Source organism: Notothenia coriiceps, unplaced genomic scaffold (assembly GCF_000735185.1).
Source record: "Notothenia coriiceps isolate Sejong01 unplaced genomic scaffold, NC01 NC01_scaffold00032806, whole genome shotgun sequence".
Classification (NCBI taxonomy): domain Eukaryota; kingdom Metazoa; phylum Chordata; class Actinopteri; order Perciformes; family Nototheniidae; genus Notothenia; species Notothenia coriiceps.
The window spans coordinates 206,241-222,790 of NW_011365507.1; the positions used below are offsets into that span (position 1 = coordinate 206,241).

The 16,550-nt window shown below is 38.9% G+C and overlaps 1 protein-coding gene and 1 long non-coding RNA gene across 2 annotated transcripts; both read left to right on the top strand.

Moving 5' to 3' along the window:
* The first annotated feature begins 733 nt into the window (after positions 1 to 733).
* On the top strand, positions 734 to 2,616 carry LOC104961112 (uncharacterized). The gene is made up of 2 exons (XR_800057.1): positions 734 to 823; positions 924 to 2,616. It is a non-coding gene; the product is annotated as an uncharacterized lncRNA (long non-coding RNA).
* An 861-nt stretch (positions 2,617 to 3,477) lies between these two features.
* On the top strand, positions 3,478 to 15,794 carry clptm1 (CLPTM1 regulator of GABA type A receptor forward trafficking). Its single transcript, XM_010789331.1, has 14 exons — positions 3,478 to 3,562; positions 6,602 to 6,738; positions 8,654 to 8,777; positions 8,994 to 9,152; positions 9,332 to 9,449; positions 9,540 to 9,625; positions 9,992 to 10,112; positions 10,265 to 10,509; positions 10,793 to 10,886; positions 10,964 to 11,154; positions 11,411 to 11,506; positions 11,769 to 11,904; positions 12,675 to 12,842; positions 14,141 to 15,794. Exons 1-14 carry the CDS (start codon positions 3,512 to 3,514, stop codon positions 14,413 to 14,415), a joined length of 2,001 nt encoding a protein of 666 aa, XP_010787633.1. The 5' UTR covers positions 3,478 to 3,511; the 3' UTR covers positions 14,416 to 15,794.
* Positions 15,795 to 16,550: the final 756 nt, after the last annotated feature.

Below are 16,550 nucleotides of genomic sequence, written 5' to 3' on the forward strand. Positions count from 1 at the left end.
AAACCTCAGGGAGAGCAACAGAGGAGGGATCCCTCTCCCAGGACGGACAGACGTGCAATAGATGCCGTGTGTAAATCGAAGAGATAATACATTTTACCAAATGTTTGGAAATGCATGTGTCTATAATAATAATAATAATAATAAGATCACGCATTTTAAAAGGTTTTTTGCCTGCCGTCTGTCTGCAGACTTGTCAAAGCATTAATTCATTGTTTTTACTAACCGGTATCAGTAGTATGTTGTTACTTCGGCATCATTTTGAAACGTGTATTACAATTAAATCACGGTCAAATATGTTCATCTTGTTGTAGTTGTAGCCCCCTTGACAGCGATTCTCTCTCTAGTTTAGCAAACTCAGCCCGACTCAGCCCTGTTTGTTGGCCTCGATAGAACCACAATTTAGTCGGGCCAGAAAAAAGGTGGAAAAGTAGCCCCGGGCCAAAACTAGGCCAAGTGGAAGCGCAACCAAAAACCGGCCCCGCACGGCTCGGCACGCTTAAAGCGAGCTCCGCGCTGCAGTGGAAACGCGCCATTAGTCCTCTTATTCATCTGATTTCCTCTGGTTCAAATGAAATCATCCTCAAGCTTTAATTGTGTAACAGTTGTGTTTGCTGAGTACTGAGTCAATACAATTACTTTTATCCAAAAAAAAACGTTTTCTCCCTTTTGTAAGTTTCAGCAAACAATGAACACGAAGAATTCACGATTGTGACGAGTTCCTGCTGTGAATAACACTTACTTTAATTGCAGGAACAGCAGATTTCAAGCCGGGCTACTGGGTGGGTCTGAAGTACGATGAGCCCATGGGAAAGCATAATGGAACGTAAGAGCGCCATTTTTCTTTTATGTTATGCTCAATATTGATCATGATGTTCTTGATTTTTGCATTTGACCCTAGCTTTCTTTAAATTGCTTTCCCACAGTGTCAATGGCAAGCAATACTTTGAATGCGAGGACAAATATGGAGGATTTGTGAAGCCCCAAAATGTGACGGTGGGAGACTTTCCTGAGGAGGATTTCGGTATCGATGAGATGTAGGACTGTAATGTGTGTTTCTGCCCGGGAATGTGAGTGTCGACCTCAAGCTGTTTCCATTCACCGACCAGAGAGGATACAAAGTCTCATCATAACTAATGCATTTTCTGTTTTTTGTATTTTTACTTTGTGCCTCTCTGTGGGGCATTATCCAAAGCATGGTGTCTAAAGGTCTGTGATGCTCAGATTCTCTCTCACTACACAACATGAATGAGGAGAATGTCAGGTAGTACATCTCCTGGTTTGCTACATATGAGAATGGTACAGGATAATCACACCAACAATGTCTAATAAAGGGGGTTTAGTTGCATGTGTCACAAGGTCAATATGTGGTCATTTACTTCATGCACTTCAGTTTAATTTACTTGCTTTTGCAGTACCTGTTGCTTCCAAATGTTCTGTACATGGGAGTCATCTTGGTAATCTGAAAGCCTCTATTGACAGTTATAAAACCAATTTAATTTCTCTTCAATGATTTTTTGTATCGGTTAGTACAAAGATGATTGTCATAACTGTTTTTGCATTTTTTTTATGACTGTTATATGCTGAAAGTTATCATAGAAACTTAGAGCTTCATGTATACAATGTCTGGGAAGAGATTTTTTAAATGTATAGGAGGATATTTCTCAATAAACAACTCCTAAATTCCTTATATTTCTTTTATGATTTGTATATAATCTGATTAAACTCATTTTAAGGTTTCCAAGTGGATACAATATGTAAATCCCAGTTATATTTCTCGGACTGAATACCTCTTGCCAAAAAATGAAAATGTATGCAACTGAATGTGTCCTGCTCTTATTGAACCACTGAAATAAAACCGTATTTTAAGTTTAAATTGTGGGGCTCCAAATGTGAAAGATTACCAAACAGTTTTCTACGTTAAACTAAACTATGAAGTATACAAATGGATGACAAAATCTAAGAATAAATGGTAATAAAAACTATATTTTCAAGTCCCCAGATATGTCTCAGAAAACAATCAGAACTGTGACATTTATATTCGAATTAACTATTTATTTAAATTGAAGTCAAACCTAACAATGTTTTTTTGTAATTGATGTAGTTCCATATAAGTCTGACACATTGATTTTCATTCAGTTTGAGTACAATCTTTAGCACTTTCTTTTCATGTCCTTTAAAACAGTGTTTTGTTTGGATTGGTGGTTTAAGTGATTTACATTTAGAAGCAAACCTGTGTTTCCCATCTATAAGTATAAATATACTTACAGATGGGAAAATGATATGTATTTATAAGTCATATTTAAAAAAAATAAGGTAACAGTAACAACTATCACTCTCAATATAACTCATTCTCCATTGTAATCCCAACACAGCTCTGAAAAAGGAATAATATGCCTTATTTATGCTTTGTTTTTATTTGACTGTTCCAATACTGTTAACATATTTGTCATCCTCTCTAGTTTACAGAAGAAATGTTTATTTATTTTTTCAGAAGATATGTGATTACCACTTATACAGAAATGTAGTGTTCTTTTTTCTCTCTAAAATAATCTCTAAGGTGCTTGTGATACTATGTGCCAAAGGGTAATGCATATTAATAAAAATGATTTGCCAGTACAAAGGTATCAGATTGAGTCAACTTGTCTGCACATGCAGTATGACACAACAAAACTGAACTATTAACCCACTATATAACTTGTTTTGCTCAATAAGAACAAGTGCTTTTGTTAAATATAACAAAAAACACACTGCCTACACATTACATTCAAGACAACCGAACAGGGTGCCATTCAGAAAGTACGTAGTGTGCAGAATATTCTGTATTATACAAGTTGTATCATCCGAGTATATTTAAATATCAAAACATACACTTCTCATGCAGAAAGGCCATTGTCTAAATCTTTTTTAAATTATATTACTGAGGATTTCACATGTAATTGGTTGAGGTTGTTTACTTTATATAGTTTGTTTTAACATACAGTGACATGAAAACAGTAAGGTTGGGTTTGTATTTTGCAAATGTTCTGCCACAAATATAGTGTTTTGCTAATCCAATAAGATTTATAGACAGAAAGATCGTTATACAAATTAATGGATGGTTAAATAAAAATCAAACATGAACAAATCAAAAATAAATACAAAACAAATTAAATTCCTTATAAACTGCTGCAGTCATTACAATTAACACGTTTTTGCAGTATTTTTAGTGTGTCTATGTAGGTTTTTATGCACTTTCATTCATTGTTGCCCTTCATTCAAAAATCAAAACATTATATAAAAGTATTAGTATAGTATATAGGTACATATACAGAGTGAAAACATGAATTAAAGAAATATAAAGAAAATAGTCATAAAAACAAAAGGTAACATTTCGCTTGGATTTTATGTAGTTCCTTTACTTCCCTGAAGACGAACGCCAGAGCGATGACGCTACATACTGTCCTATCGCGAGAAGCAGCGCATTTTCCCATACAGCAGCAGTGTGGTGTGTTCGCGATAGAGACAAGGGAAGATGGCGACGCAGGAGAGCGAAGCAGCTCAAGAAATCGTCAGCAACGGCGAGGTAAAAAAATGAATGACACACTTAGTACCTTATTATCTATTTTTCGTCCAGGAGAAAGGGCAGTTTTTATGTGTTTGACAGTGGAGTGGGGGACCGTTAACATTTAAACCTCTTGCCGATCGGTACACGAGTGACGTTGTCAGTGCCGGTTGGTTTTAAAACGACCCCCTCCTGCCGTTCACCGAGACATCCTGCCTGTTTGCGGATAAATCCTGCCGGTCAGCGGAGTGAGAGCCGAGTTGTTAACGGGGAAATATCACCCGAAGACATACAATTACATAAAAGTGACAAGTTAATTAGTTGACTCCATGTGTGTCGGTGTGAGGCTGCTGCAGTGTCAGTTAGCTATCACAAGGCCTGAAGCTTAACAACGCAGCTCGGCTTCTCCTGCCAGGCCGGTCTCAAGCAGCTCACACATCTCTAATTCACGGCGAGCCACCTGCTTCTCCATCTACACATATTACATGGAAACCTTAAAGCTCCATGTTCATTTGGGATGCCACACGGCAAAGCTTTATCTGCCATTTCATCTTGGTAACATTGACAAGAATCAAGTGCAATCGTCGAATTTATTTGGCTAACCCTGGGAAAATGCTCATACATTTGTTAAATAACAGTTGTTGGTGTTAATTGGGACGGCATCTCCATCTAGCAATTATTTCCGGATTGACAAATGTCACAAGTTACCAGAGGTCATAGTGAATCATCACTTTCCAGAGGCAGACCACGGGTCTGTCTTGTCTTGCCTTTTAATTTGAAGTCTGTCACATTATTAACATTTCTAGTGATACAACATATTGACATGATCAGGAGAGAAGATCAGGTAAATATTATGCGTTTTAATCTATTAAGCACAGGACAGACCTGTCATTTGATTTTTTGTATCATTTGATTTATGATTTACCAATGTGTCTTTAAAGAATTTGGTTAAACTTGTTGGTTTTGGTCTTTTTAAGGTTTAGCTTTTCAATCTAGAATCTAGGTTGTGTTTTTTTGTACCAGGTCATGCCTCTTATTTACACTACATTGCAAAGCAGATAAATCAATGATAAATCTCATACAAATTAAAGATGGCAGCAAAACCTAGAATTAGGTTAAATAAAGACATATAGGCCTACAGCTTTTGGCGTATTGTCTCTTCTTGTAATGAAATTGCAATGTCAGGATAAATGCATTATTAGTTTACGATGAAGCCATTATGTTCCTCTTGAGGCCCGCTACTGGCGAGTCAGTTGAGAGAAATGTCTGGTATTAATCTAGTGGGAAAAAAATGAATCTACTTAGTTATTTTTATATTCTCAGTTTTGATTTAATAAATCTACTGGGTACAGGTGAAACTTTATTGCGGTGAGCAAAAGACACATGATAAAATCAGTGTTTTCATCTCTAAGATATCATCCATTTGAATTTCCCTTTTACACTAGTCTGATGTGGAAAGACCATCTTAAAAGTTTGAAAATGAGCATTGCAGCCCAGATAAAATTAATTGTAGCCTTTATAAACTGATACGCATGCATCCAATATGACTTTAATATGCTTGTTGATATGCCCTTATGATGCATTCTAGCTTGCTTCCTGCTGTAGGAGATAGTGTCACCATGTGTGATAAACATTACCAAAGGAATCTCGGCTTCTGTCAAAGACTGACTTATCTGAACTTTTGGCCCTCTTCCTTCCAGACAGGTGTGAAGCATTTGCTCTGCACCTTGAGCAGGTGGTTAATTGTTAATCCTTGCTCAGTGTGTAATATTGTAAATTATTATCTCGAGCTGGAACAGATACCCCTGTTTCTCGTGTTGAGCATATGAATGACCTGTGTGCTTAACGGTTATTACGTTGATCCCTCTAGTCTAGGAGACAGAGACATACATGTCTCTGCTAATATAATTTGTGTCGTTTAAACGAAACAGGACAAGGCAAGGAAGCATGAAAAGCTCTATTTTGAGCCACTGGATGTCCTTGAAATTCAGTTTGTGATGGTCCTGGGTTAGTGGCTTATCAGAAAACCTAAACCTTTACAAGGTTCAATCAGTTATCTTTGGCCTTCTCGGCACCTCAATAACCTGCTGAGCGGAAAATACTGTTGTTTCTGGAGGCTAACTTCTGGTCTCCCTTGTGTTCATAACAATGGGGGAGATTAGATGTTTAGATAGGGAAAGAGTCTCCTGACTTGGATTGTGTATTGTGTCACTTGAATACAATGTGGCCTTGCTGCATGGGCGTTGGGCCATATTGACATGCTAAAGCAAACCTTTGACAAATTTGACTGATTTCAATAAAATAGTAGAATAGCTTCAGTGTTTCCCCTAGGATGGAGTCATAGCAGCGGTGCTAAGGTTTAGCAAAATGTGAGTGCGAAGCGCGTGGAATTTTTTAGTACGTGCGAAGTGCACCCCGCCAATATGTTGTCTGCCAGCACAAGAAAGGCTCTTGAGGCCTAGTACATACACTGGCAATGTCTCAAGATTGAGCAAAATACACCTTTATTGAACATACAGTAACACAAATACAACAAATCCACATAACAATCAAAAATGGTCACCACTTATTATTTTATTTTTGGTACCTGGCTGGCGCCCCCTAGTGGCAACACACATATTTCAGCGCCACTGCTATTTGTATATAGGGGAAACACTGCTTGTTTTCTCTGACCAGATCTGTATAAAAGCAAATGTATTTAACTTACATCAGATAAACCGCAATTCATCGTATTCGAGTAGCTGGAGTGAGAGAATATTTGGCAATTTTCAGTTATTCAAATTGTTCTGTCAAGTCTGATATAATGTGTATCATCGTATATCTAAACCTTTGTTTCTTAAAGATGCACAAAATACATCCAGTTTCGCCAGTAAATTGAGGCTTATCTTTCCCCTATTGTTGATATTCTTTTGTTTTATCACCACGTTCACCCACATTCACTCCTTTGTATTGCCAGTGAAGATTTTCTTGTTCGATATTGTACTTGATCATGGAATGTCAATGCCCCGTCATCGTTGGGATTTCTTTGGGTACACTGACCGTGTGTCTGTATGGTTGTAGGTGAGCAGCAATGGGACCGTTGCAACGACAGATGGCGAGGCTGTGCAGACGGCTGAAACTGCACAGGATCCTCAGGAGCAGCAGCCACCGCAACAACCACCTAATGCATGGCAGGTCATTAAAGGAGTCCTCTTCAGGTGAGTGTCCCTTTTTGTCTTTTGATATGGCAGACTCACCCTTCCATCAGATCCCCTCCTACAGATATAACTTTACATGTGGTGTCTAAATTCATATAAAATCTGGGTGCTACTTAGCTAAAGTCCACTATGCCTCAGATCTCTGTGCAGAGGTTTAAGTCTGTCGCTTGCCTTTACCCATATTGGCTCTATTACAAAATGGTCGTCTCGTCTTTTTCTGTGCAAATTGCAGCATAGATAAACCAGACTATTGTTTCAGTAGTAAAACATCATCGCTTTATTTCACAGTTAATGATCTGATGCACTTGTCTAATCTCTGCAGTGGAAGATCTCTGTAGTTGTAGACTGCTGTAGTTTTCAGAATACATTAATATCTAGGGCTATCGTTTGTATAACCAAACATACAAAATCCCCAGCAAGAAGTAAGGGCTATTTTGTGCTGCATTAGTCATGCAAAGCTCAGCGTGTGTGGAGCTGGTACCAGTGTAGTAGTTTTCTTAGCAACTAGTTTGAATAAAACCTCTACGTTTGGTTTCCCCGGCCTCAGGCAAGCGGCTGCTTTGCCTGCCGACCAGCAGACCTTGAAGGGAAATAACAAGTCCCCTTATTAGATGCAAATATTTGATTGAATTAACCATATGAATTGCGTATATTGACAAAAGACTTTAAAACCCATTTATTATTATGATCTGGGAATGTATCACTTTTTATAAGTAAACATTACTGTTCAGAAATTACCATCATTGCCATATGATTAGACAGTTCAACTAAAGTTCACACAATTCTCGACAGAAAATAAAATTGCTTCAAACTATCACATATAAAACATACCTATGCAAAAGTGTTAACGAATGATTCGTTGAGATTTGTCAGTTTGCCTGGCGGTGATTGAATTTAGCTTTTAACATCCGTCACAAAGTTTAAAAAAAAAAAAAAGTTGTAGCTTTGGCTACAGAGGACAGAAATGTGTTAAAACGGCAAAAATCTGCTTTTAGATAATTTTGAGTCTTTGGACTAAATAAAGCCAAACTGAGATCTTGACCGAAGTTGCTTTCCTCTACACTGAGCAACAGCCTATAAGTAAAAAATAAACAAAAAAAAGACATGTGAAAAATAATATCAGATAGAAAATGCAACATTGTATGTCTTCCTTCTAAATGTGTTTCTTTAAAGGTCACTTATTAATTCTGTAAGAAAAGGCGCCTCTCTTGGGGTGTATTCACACATAACGGCCCCTACACACGGCGGCGTGCGTTGCCGCTTCAACGCTTCTTCCCATTCACTTTGAATGGGGTGACGTCACGATTCGCCAAACTGCATTGTGGGAGCAAAGCGTAGAGCAATGTTCTACTTTTGACGCCTCGACGGAAGCGTTAGCCAATCGAATCATATGCCAGTGCAAGCTCTAGCCAATCAAACCACGTGCTTGTGTGTCTGGGGTGGGAGATTCATGTGATTGGTTGTTGGTCGAGTTTCAGCCCCCCCCGCCGGCAAGCGACAACGCACGCCGCCGTGTGTAGGGGCCGTAACTAAAGATTTTGAAGATATCCACGTTCTTGTGACACGTAAATACTACGCTTTCTATGTTTTGGTGCGGACTGCGTTCACACCGACCTAAACGCACCAGGGATCGATTCAACCGGCAGGTGAGAACGCAACCTTAAAAACTCAAAGTTAGTTTAATTAGATTAGCTACCTTTTTAATTTTGCCTTCCTGCAGCAGCTCTTCATGGATCAAGAGGAAAGGTCTTAAAACAATATTTTGTTCTCAAAGTAATTTATGATAAGGCACCCAGTAAAATGTACAAACACATTTAAAAGGAAACATTGCCAATTTTCAACCCACGATTGTTATCTTTTTTTTTTTTTTCCTATTTACCAAGTCTTATTTTCCTGACTTTTTTTTTCAATTCAGAATCTTCATAATCTGGGCGATCAGCAGCTGGTTCCGTCGAGGGCCGTCCACTCCTGACCCCAGCACTCCAGGCGGGGCCCCCAGCGTACCGAGCAGGAACCTGTTCCCCAAAGAAACCCTCATGGTATTAAACCCTCCTCTCTGTCCATATCCTCTATCTGCATGGCAACCTGTTCTTAATTGAATTGAGGGTGTTCATTCTTAAACATCCCTCACACTCTGATCCCCTGAAGAGTTTTACAGCAGCCCAGTGTTATCGCTTCTTTCAGAACAACTCACAAGCCAACCCCCGTCTCTGATATATCATAAACACCTTTTTATTTTCTCACCATCCCTACAGGACCTGTATGTGTACTTGTCCCCAGATGAGGTGTTCACTGACTTCAACAACACAGAAGCCCTGTTCTGGTTCCACAGGGATCTGGTCTATGGAGACTGGAACATCGGGGAGAACGGGGACGGCTGTTACGAGCAATATAAGGATATGGAAATCCCAGAGGTGAGGAGGAAGGGGAGGGGCTATATGAGAGATATGCAGCTGGGGAAAGAGGTGACCGACAGGGAACAGTTAGTTCAGTAAATGAGGTGGACGGTCAAGCACACACAGCATAGTTAGCAAATAACTTAACAGAATGATTGAATCTAAAACACTTCTTCCTGTTTGGTGTGTTTTTGCAGTTTTTAATGCAGAATGGTTCCATATACATGCACGTCTACTTCACTAAAACTGGATTCCACCCAGACCCCAAACGCAAGGGGCAGTATCGCAGACTGGCAACAGTTCATTCATCACGAAGTAAGCACTTGTAGAAAACGCATACATTGGAAACTTAAATGAAATGTTCGATCATTTATAAGTGTTAACCCTTACTGTTTACTATTTCAGTGCTGAATAAATTTAAGCGAAGAAAGTTTATGAAGACCAAGAATCTGCTAACGGGAGAGACGGAAGCGGATCCTGAAGTGATCAAGGTACATAGTTTAATTTGACTTATTAGTTGTTGTCTGTCATGTAATGCTAGACTGCTAAATTGACCGCTATATCACAGACATTAGGTGATTGGTAGAATATGAATGATTTGACTTTGTGTTGTTCCTATTATGAATAGAAATGGAATTGTTTGTTCACTAAATACATTAATTTCCATGCAAATTATTACATAGTCTGTATCACACTTTCTCAGCCTCTATCTACAGTTACAGTAAACATCAACAAACACACATCAGCAATACATTCCAGCTTGTTCCTTCAGTACAGCTATACAAAAAATAGAATGAATCAGGGTCAAATCAATATTGACAGATGTCAAATATTAAAACAAATGTGTTTCCTCCCAGCGGGCGGAGAGCCATGGTCCCGTGGAGATTATCTCTCACTGGCACCCCAACCTCACCATCAACATGGTGGACGACCACACCGCCTGGGTCAAGGGTTCTGTTCCCCCTCCTCTAGATCAGCGTAAGTTCCTTCCACTGAAACGCTTGCCTTTTATGCACATTGGCTACATTTGAAAAGGTCACAACTACAAAAGCTGTTTCATCTGGTTTGCAAAGAAGTTATTTTTGTTTCATCAAGCCTGACTTTTGAATGCTCTGTTCTTCTTCGACTAGATGTCAAGTTTGATGCTGTCAGTGGCGACTACTATCCCATCGTGTACTTCAATGACTACTGGAACCTTCAGAAGGACTACTACCCCATCAACGACACCCTGACGACCCTCCCACTGCGCCTCGCCTACTGCCCACTGTCCTTGTGGCGTTGGCAGCTGTACGCCGCCCAAAATGCACGATCCCCGTGGAACTTCCTACCAGACGACACCTACGAGCAGTCGGATGAAGACCAAGACTCTGTCAAGGTGAGAAAACGAATTGCATTAGACTTAATGTGGTGACGTGGAATTAGTTATTTAATGCAGATTTGCTTTTAGGCACCTTAAGGTTGAGTTGCAAAATACATTGGAGAAATAACTGATAGGGTATTATAAAATGAAACCTGAGCTGTATGCTGTATCATTATGCGATTTTCCCATTTTATTGGAATGATTTTCTTTGTTACAACTTTATTGTCTAGATGTGTGGTTTGAGCACAAAGTAGCCAGTATTTTCAGATTCTAAACATTATTTCTTTTTTTTTTATAGACGGCCCTTTTGGAAACCAACCCTTACCTGCTGGGAATCACCATAGTTGTCTCCATTGTGCACAGCATCTTTGAGTTCCTTGCCTTCAAGAATGGTAAGTTCCCAACAGCCTGTCTCCATTGAGCACTTCACACTTAGTTTGTCTTCCCCTCACCACCATCTCCTCTTCAGATATCCAGTTCTGGAACAGCCGACAGTCTCTCGAAGGCCTCTCAGTGCGCTCCATCATATTTGGAGTCTTTCAGTCTGGGGTTGTGCTGCTGTACATCCTGGACAACGAAACTAACTTCGTGGTGCAGGTCAGCGTCTTCATCGGCCTTCTTATTGACCTGTGGAAGATCACCAAGGTCATGGACGTCAAAGTAAGTCGGAGCAACACTTGTTTTTTACCATACATAAGTTTGTTGGTTTAACTGTATAAAAAGGTAACTTTATTGCATTTAAATGATCACATTTCTATATCAGTGGTCAAGTTGTGTACTTGCATTAATCCCAAAACCATTGAATGTGTGTATTTTTCCAACTGCAATTCCGCACGCGGTGTATCTGTACATAACTGCTTCTTGTTGTGCCCTCATAACTATATTCCAGTAACCATCTGTGTTTATCTTTCTCCAGTTGGACAGAGAGAACAAAATTTTGGGGCTGATTCCAAGATTGCAATTCAACGACAAGTCAACATATGTGAAGTCTTCAACCAAAATCTTCGACGACGTAAGTTTAACCAAGACTGCACTCTTCACATTGGTCACATTCAGAGGACCCTGCTTTCAAAACGACATTTAGGGGACAATATGTAAATCACATATGAGGCACCTGTTATTTGAGCAAAAGGGCAAGGCTAAATGCTCACGTCTCTGTTGGGGTTGATCAAATGTCATAAGCATGTCTTGTTTAAAATAACACTAATTGATTTGCTTTTGTAAGTCAATTTCTTATAACCCTGTCTGACCGCCCACTTTTCTCTTGTGAACAGATGGCCTTCAGGTACCTGTCGTGGCTGCTCTACCCTATCTTCGGTTGCTATGCGGTCTACAGTATATTGTACGTAGAGCACAAAGGCTGGTACTCCTGGGTACTCAGCATGCTCTATGGCTTCTTGTTAACCTTTGGTAAGTCAAATATATAAGAATGAAAACTATCACATGCATCTGCAATTTACCGGTTTATGTATTAGTATATATATATATATATATATATATATATATATGTATTAGTATATATATATATATATATATATATGAAATGAGGCTGGGAACACTCTTTTATACGGCATGTTATTACCTCAATTCAAATATTGGATCTCTTTAAAGCTTTTAACAGAAAATGAATCCTAACAATATAGAAGTTAAAAATGAGTTTTTGCAGATGGCTATCAGTGGTTGCCTAAAATGTGTTTTGAAAATATATGATGGGTAGATGATGTATAGGATTAAATCTTTTTTTTACAGATTTTGTTAACATGGATTTGATAAAGCAGCACACAAACACTATTTTTAGTAGTAAATGCACCAGGAAAATTCAACATATTTTCTTGTATATGTATTAACCCTCCCTCTGAAATAATGTTTATATTTAGTCTCTTAATGTATAATTGATTTTACCCTGATATATTCTCCTGTCCATCTACATCATATTTAAAGGCCAGAGATGTGGCTGATTATATAATTGTCTCACTTAATTATCCTGTCTCTAAGTGGATGTTTTCACACTTGCATCATGGTTACATATCCAACTCCCAATAGCCTCTGCTAGTGCACTGTGTATTAATAGACTCCGTCATGTCGCCTGTTGTCTAATAAATTGCCTCTGGTGTAAAAATGTTTCTAACCAGTGCTTCCTCTCTCTCTCTCTCTCTCTCTCTCTCTGTTCTGGGTGTTAGGTTTCATTACAATGACGCCGCAGTTATTCATCAACTACAAGATGAAGTCTGTGGCCCACCTCCCATGGAGGATGCTCACCTACAAGGCTCTCAACACCTTCATCGATGACTTGTTTGCCTTCGTCATCAAGATGCCCATGATGTACAGGATAGGATGCCTCAGAGATGGTTTGTACTCGCTGATCTACATGTATTTTACTAGATTAAAAAAGGTTGAACAAATGTATGAGTTTATACAATTTAACATTTTATATTCTAGTTATAAGTTACCTACCTCCCATAAAATGTGAACTCTGCATTAGTGCAGCTTGCTCATGAGCATTATACACATTTTTGCTAGGGCTGTCAGTCAATTAAAATATTTAATCGCATGATTGTCGATAGTGAATCGCACATTTTTTGTCTGTTCTAAATGTACCTTAAAGGGATATTTTTCAAGTTTTTAATACTCTTATCAACATATGAGTGGACAAATATGCTTTATGCAAATGTTTGTTTATTATCATTTGAACAATGACAAATATTCTCATGAATATTAAACACAACAACCTCTGAACATTACAAATATTTGCCTCAATTCAACCTGGAACCTCTCTCATACCAATACTGTGTGTGTGTGTGTGTGTGTGTGTGTGTGTGGAGAGACACACACTGTGTTGGAGCTTTGTGTAACTCAAGGCATATGCTCGAACGGGAGCTGCCTGGACGCTGCAATCATGTTGCGCGCACTATCCGTGCTGAGTGTGCTGACTTTTCGTACAATGTCCCACTGTCTGGCTACCTGCATAAAGTCAAGTGCTCGGCGCAGTTGTTGGCGAAATGTCGCTCCTCTGTTTTAAAACAGCTCCTTATATCCGTTAGCGCACCTAGCTAGCGCCAGATGCTAACAATACACATAAGGTGTGCGCGTTCTCTCTCTCTCGCTCGCTCGCGACACACATACACACACCCCAGAGTTCCCGTTAGAATTTTTTTTCCGCCGGTCAACATGTCCGTTAAAGTTTAAATCTTCCGGACAAAATTTGCGTTCATTTTTTTTTTGCGTTAATAACGCGTTAACTTGAAAGTCCTAATTTTTACACAATTACTGCAACACTGCCAACTGCCATCCTTCTTCACAAGATGAACAGCCTGGTTATTACCACTACAAATCAAACTTGTGAACACTAAAACAGTGAGGGTTTTTATTAGAAAATTGACAAAGAATTGATTTAATCTCTACAGCTCTAGCCTGGGAATGACACATTTAGCCTTTTCTGGCTAACTTTGGCATATTTCCAGCTATAGAATTAAAATACAATGTCTCCGTCACATAAAGCAATAAATTAAAGTTTGATTTTGACTTAAGGACTACATTTACCCCTTACAACTAAGTAGATGTTTTACTTGATGACATATTGTTAATGAGGGAATAGTTTCTTGAAAGTATACTTTTTTGGACAAAACCTGTGTTTCCTCTCCTGCAGATGTGGTGTTCTTCATCTATCTTTACCAGCGCTGGATCTACCGGGTTGATCCCAACAGGTTCAACGAGTTTGGCACCAGCGGAGTGAAGCGTAAGCCGGGCGACCCGATAGAGACGGACCCCCTGGCAATGATGGACGCCACAGATGACCCGGCAGTGACGGACGACCCGGCAGTGACGGACGACCCGGCAGTGACGGACGACCCGGCAGTGACGGACGCCGCTCCCGTCGCCGCCGTCACAGACAAACCAGATGGGGAGAAGAAGAACGATTAAGCAAGACACCGCCATTATTTACCTCCCTTACCCTCAGTGCTGGGGCGAAGAGGACTTGAAATGTAGGCAGGAAGTGGATTTTTCGTTCAGTAGTTATGGACACCACTACAAAAAAAAATGCAGTTCAACTGTTCCCTGTGATTTCTGTGTGCATCCACAGAGAAATCATATTCAGTGTAAACTTAAATTCTTATTTCTGTTCCCCGCCCTCTCGTTTTGCAGTTCCAGTGAAGTAAAACCAAACGTGATGTACTGTATTCTGTTTGATTTTTCAGAGGTAACAATGTCTTGGAGTAGAGGTTTGGAAGGGAACTGGTTGCAGTCATACTACATTTTTTTTTTTTTATACGAGTGGAAAAGAGGCCCCGGGCAGCTTTTTTTTTTTTGGTGTAGATTCCTTGTGAATTTTTCTTTTCATTCCATGTGAGCACCGTGTTCAGATGCCTGTAAACTGGTTAGTGGTGCTGGAGGAAACTGGAAAGATCCTGAGCCACGAAGAAGTTACGAAAAGAGGAGGTGGTGACTGGAAACAAGATGGACGACCCTACAGGACACTACCCAGACAGTGACTACTACCCTCAATTTTAAACAAATGTTTAATGTTCTGAGCTGAACATAAAAAATAACAGCCTTGTTGGTATTAATATAAATATATTAATATTGTCAATGACTTGATTTTTGTTTTTTAGTCACTGAAACATTCTTTTGTATCTCCTCAAACTGTACAGAGTCTCAGCTTGTCATGTTATTAATGCCTATGTCAAATCTGTCTAACAATAGCTAATTTACAAGTCTAATTTTAATTTCAACCCTCGGCTGAACGTCTGATTTCCAAATTGTTTCACGTTCACATTTCGAACCATCACCTAGACGGACACGGTGGAGAGTGTCAGGTGTGGCTGGAAGAATTACAGTGTCTCTTGTTTTAATTTTGAGTGCTGTAAGTCCTGAAAGAAAGAGGGTTCCATGTTGGTACATTTTGATTCATTCATGTTTATAGTAAAATTCAAGTGTGATTTAAAATGTCTATGCAATGCTTTCTTGATGTTTCTATTACAAATGTTTACCTTTCACGGTTCAAGAATGATATTTTTGCCTGAAACTTAGTTCATCATTTCTATTGATGTTACAGGAACTAGTTTGTGTGTGCTTGTGAAGCATGCATATATAGTGAGGTCTTTGCTCGTTCTCCCTGAAAGGTTTTAAAACTCATGAAAATGTTCAAAATCATATCAATTATTTTCACTCATGAGTTTTTCTTTTGTCATAAAACTGAATAATAGCATCATAATTTCATCCAAAGGTCAAAAGGTGATGACTTAAAATTTGTTTTAAAGATTACATTTACAAGAAATAAAAATAACAAACAAAACTTTCAATCACAGGATTAAAACCCTGTTTTGCTTGGAAAAGTGACTCAAATAATTAATTATGGAAAAAGTCTTGCAGATCTTCAGTCTTAAATAGTTAATTGCAATTATTAAATGTACAAGGCATAGTCAGTCCTCTTCACTGTGTGTCTGTGGAAAGGCAGGATGGAGTATCTATGGCACAAAATATTAAATGTTCTAGATATGTTTGCAATGCAACACAGTGACTTTTTGGAAGTCTAACTTGTAACAGTCAATTGAATCCTCGGACAGGGCTGATGAACCTGGTTTGAACATGGTTGTCCACGTATTTCTAATAACACAGTGGGGCCTATTTAGTTAAAAAAGTAAAATCTACCAGGTCATAAACGCATGTTTAAGAGTGTTACACCTAATTGAACTATCTGCAGAAACGGTGTGTTGTCCTCACTTGACCTTGACTTAAATAGTCCCAAATAGGTTATATCCTAACATATATTCCGAATAAAAAATATATATTTGTGTGGTCTATTTTAACAGGTGAATGATCTGCCAGGTTGAAAACTCCTTTTTCTGTAACACCCTCTAGCAGAGAAAAGCCGATTTATTTGTATTTGTTTTTCTTTGTCCCTGCTGAGTCACTGCTTCCTCTAAACGCTTCAACTTTCGCTTTCCATTTCCATTAAACCGCCTGTCCTCTGTGTCAGCAGCAGGTGTCACCGTTGCGCTGCACAACCTTGAGCAAATGGTCTTTTATTTAGCAAAAAGTTGATAGTTCAAATATAA